Raw genomic sequence first — 1,880 nt, 5'->3', positions numbered from 1 at the left:
AGATAGATAGAGAGATAGATCTATATATATAGCATTTTTTGTGAATTAAGAGTAATAGTTATTTGATTGTGCTTTAAAATTGCACTCTGGAAAATACATAATGCTGCCCCTTAAAAGAACTTTAACTTTGAAATTATTTTCTCCAACTCTGTTTGCCCCCAACCCTACTTAGTTGTGCAATGCCTACATATGCACCTTATTTTTACTCTGTAAAAAAAAAATCTCAAAACAAATTTTTAGATGATAACTAAAAGTTGACTTTCTAAATTTTTCTGCACATCATCAAACTGGCACATCAAAATTACAGGTATCATTACAATGGAGGGAAGATTCAACATACTGGAGCGTCACAGCAGACCACAAATCCACATCACACAGAGCTGCAAGGTGAATGAATGCCTCAGGATTCTCCTCCCCGCAGCTCATAACAGCAACTCCACACTATGATCAGGCAGCAAGACTTCCTCGTCTCGTTTTCCATTGTTCTTCTGTGGACATCAGGTGATTAAAAAGATACTTAGATTTAAAAAAAAAAGTATGTATTGATCAACATTTTGCGAGATGTTTCTGTTCTGTTCAACCCAGGTTGTCTCGGTGGGAGCGATGTTTCCCAAACCCCGATGCTGTGGAAGTCCGTGGGTCAAGATGCGACGATGGAGTGCAGCCATACCAAGGGTCCTGGCTATTTCCAAATGTACTGGTACCGACAGCTGCCTGGAGAAACGATGAAACTCATCGTGTTCACGTCGACGGCTTCAAAAGACCACGACTTTGGGGATTTCAGTAAGGAGAAATTCTCAGCGTCCAAGACTGACCCTGAGAGAGGCTCGTTCACGGTGAAGAGCCTGGAGCCAGAAGACAAAGGCTTGTACTTCTGCGCTGTGAGTCAACACAGTGATGGAACCACATGGGAGAGATGAACAAAAACCTCCCAGCACTTCTCACCTCAGCTGGAACCACACACACACACACACCCACACACACACACACACACACACTCCTGTATCCGACGGTTCACATCTCTAGTGATGAACTCGCATCTCACCCTGAGTTTAACTCACCGTAATGGAGTCATCTGGATTTTATTTACTCAAACCGTCTCTGTCTAATTGGAAACGTCTGCTGAATGTATGATGTTTGTTTTGTTATTATTATTACTCCTAAAAACTCACTCAATGAACAAAGTTAATTTGGTAATCCAGAAGAACAAGGGCTTCGATGTTGAATTGTGTTTTGAAGTGCTGAAATTTGCATAATCACTAAATGGATATAAATACGGTAACTGGAGGTTATGGGATTATCAATAAAGAGTTGATTTTATATTTAGACAGTACTATAAAAATAATAAAAACAAGAAAACAAAACGCATGAAAGTCATGTCTGATTCTGAACGTATCAAACATGCAAATTCAAAATTTCAAGTATTAATAATAATAATAATAATAATACTTTTTTCATAGGATTTTCCTCCATTGTATCTGAATACACTTCAAGTCTCCATACTTACTTTAAACATAAATGGATAAACATTAACACACAGGATATAGATAAACTAACTTGGAGGTCATCTGTTTGGAGAAGTAAAAATGATTCAAACAATGAAGCATTATGCTTGTATCATAGTGCTACCATTTTATAGCAAGTAACTATTTTACTTTAATTTATTGTGAAAATGCCATTATATAAAACATGACAAAAAAATATATTATCTTGCCAATTAACACTTTGAAATTGGGCCTCTGTCTCTTTAAGAAGCTCCTGTTCTTTCTGAAACTCCGCCTTCAGCACACAACCCAATCACAAGCTGTAAAACGTGTTGAGCCCGTCGGTCCCTGTAGAGACAAACAGGAAGCTGTAGACACCATGACAAGAAACCTCAG

General features: G+C 38.1%; 1 gene segment (V, D, J or C); it reads left to right on the top strand.

The window, feature by feature from the left end:
* Positions 1-437: 437 nt before the first annotated feature.
* On the top strand, positions 438-920 carry LOC122846616. The segment is given in 2 exon segments: positions 438-501; positions 586-920. Coding segments are annotated over 2 exon segments (393 nt in total).
* Positions 921-1,880: the final 960 nt, after the last annotated feature.

The sequence above is a fragment of the Gambusia affinis genome, linkage group LG16, assembly GCF_019740435.1.
Source record: "Gambusia affinis linkage group LG16, SWU_Gaff_1.0, whole genome shotgun sequence".
In the NCBI taxonomy this organism is placed as follows: Eukaryota; Metazoa; Chordata; class Actinopteri; order Cyprinodontiformes; family Poeciliidae; genus Gambusia; species Gambusia affinis.
Note: the sequence above shows the minus strand (reverse complement) of the source record. Positions and strands in the feature narration are given on the sequence as shown.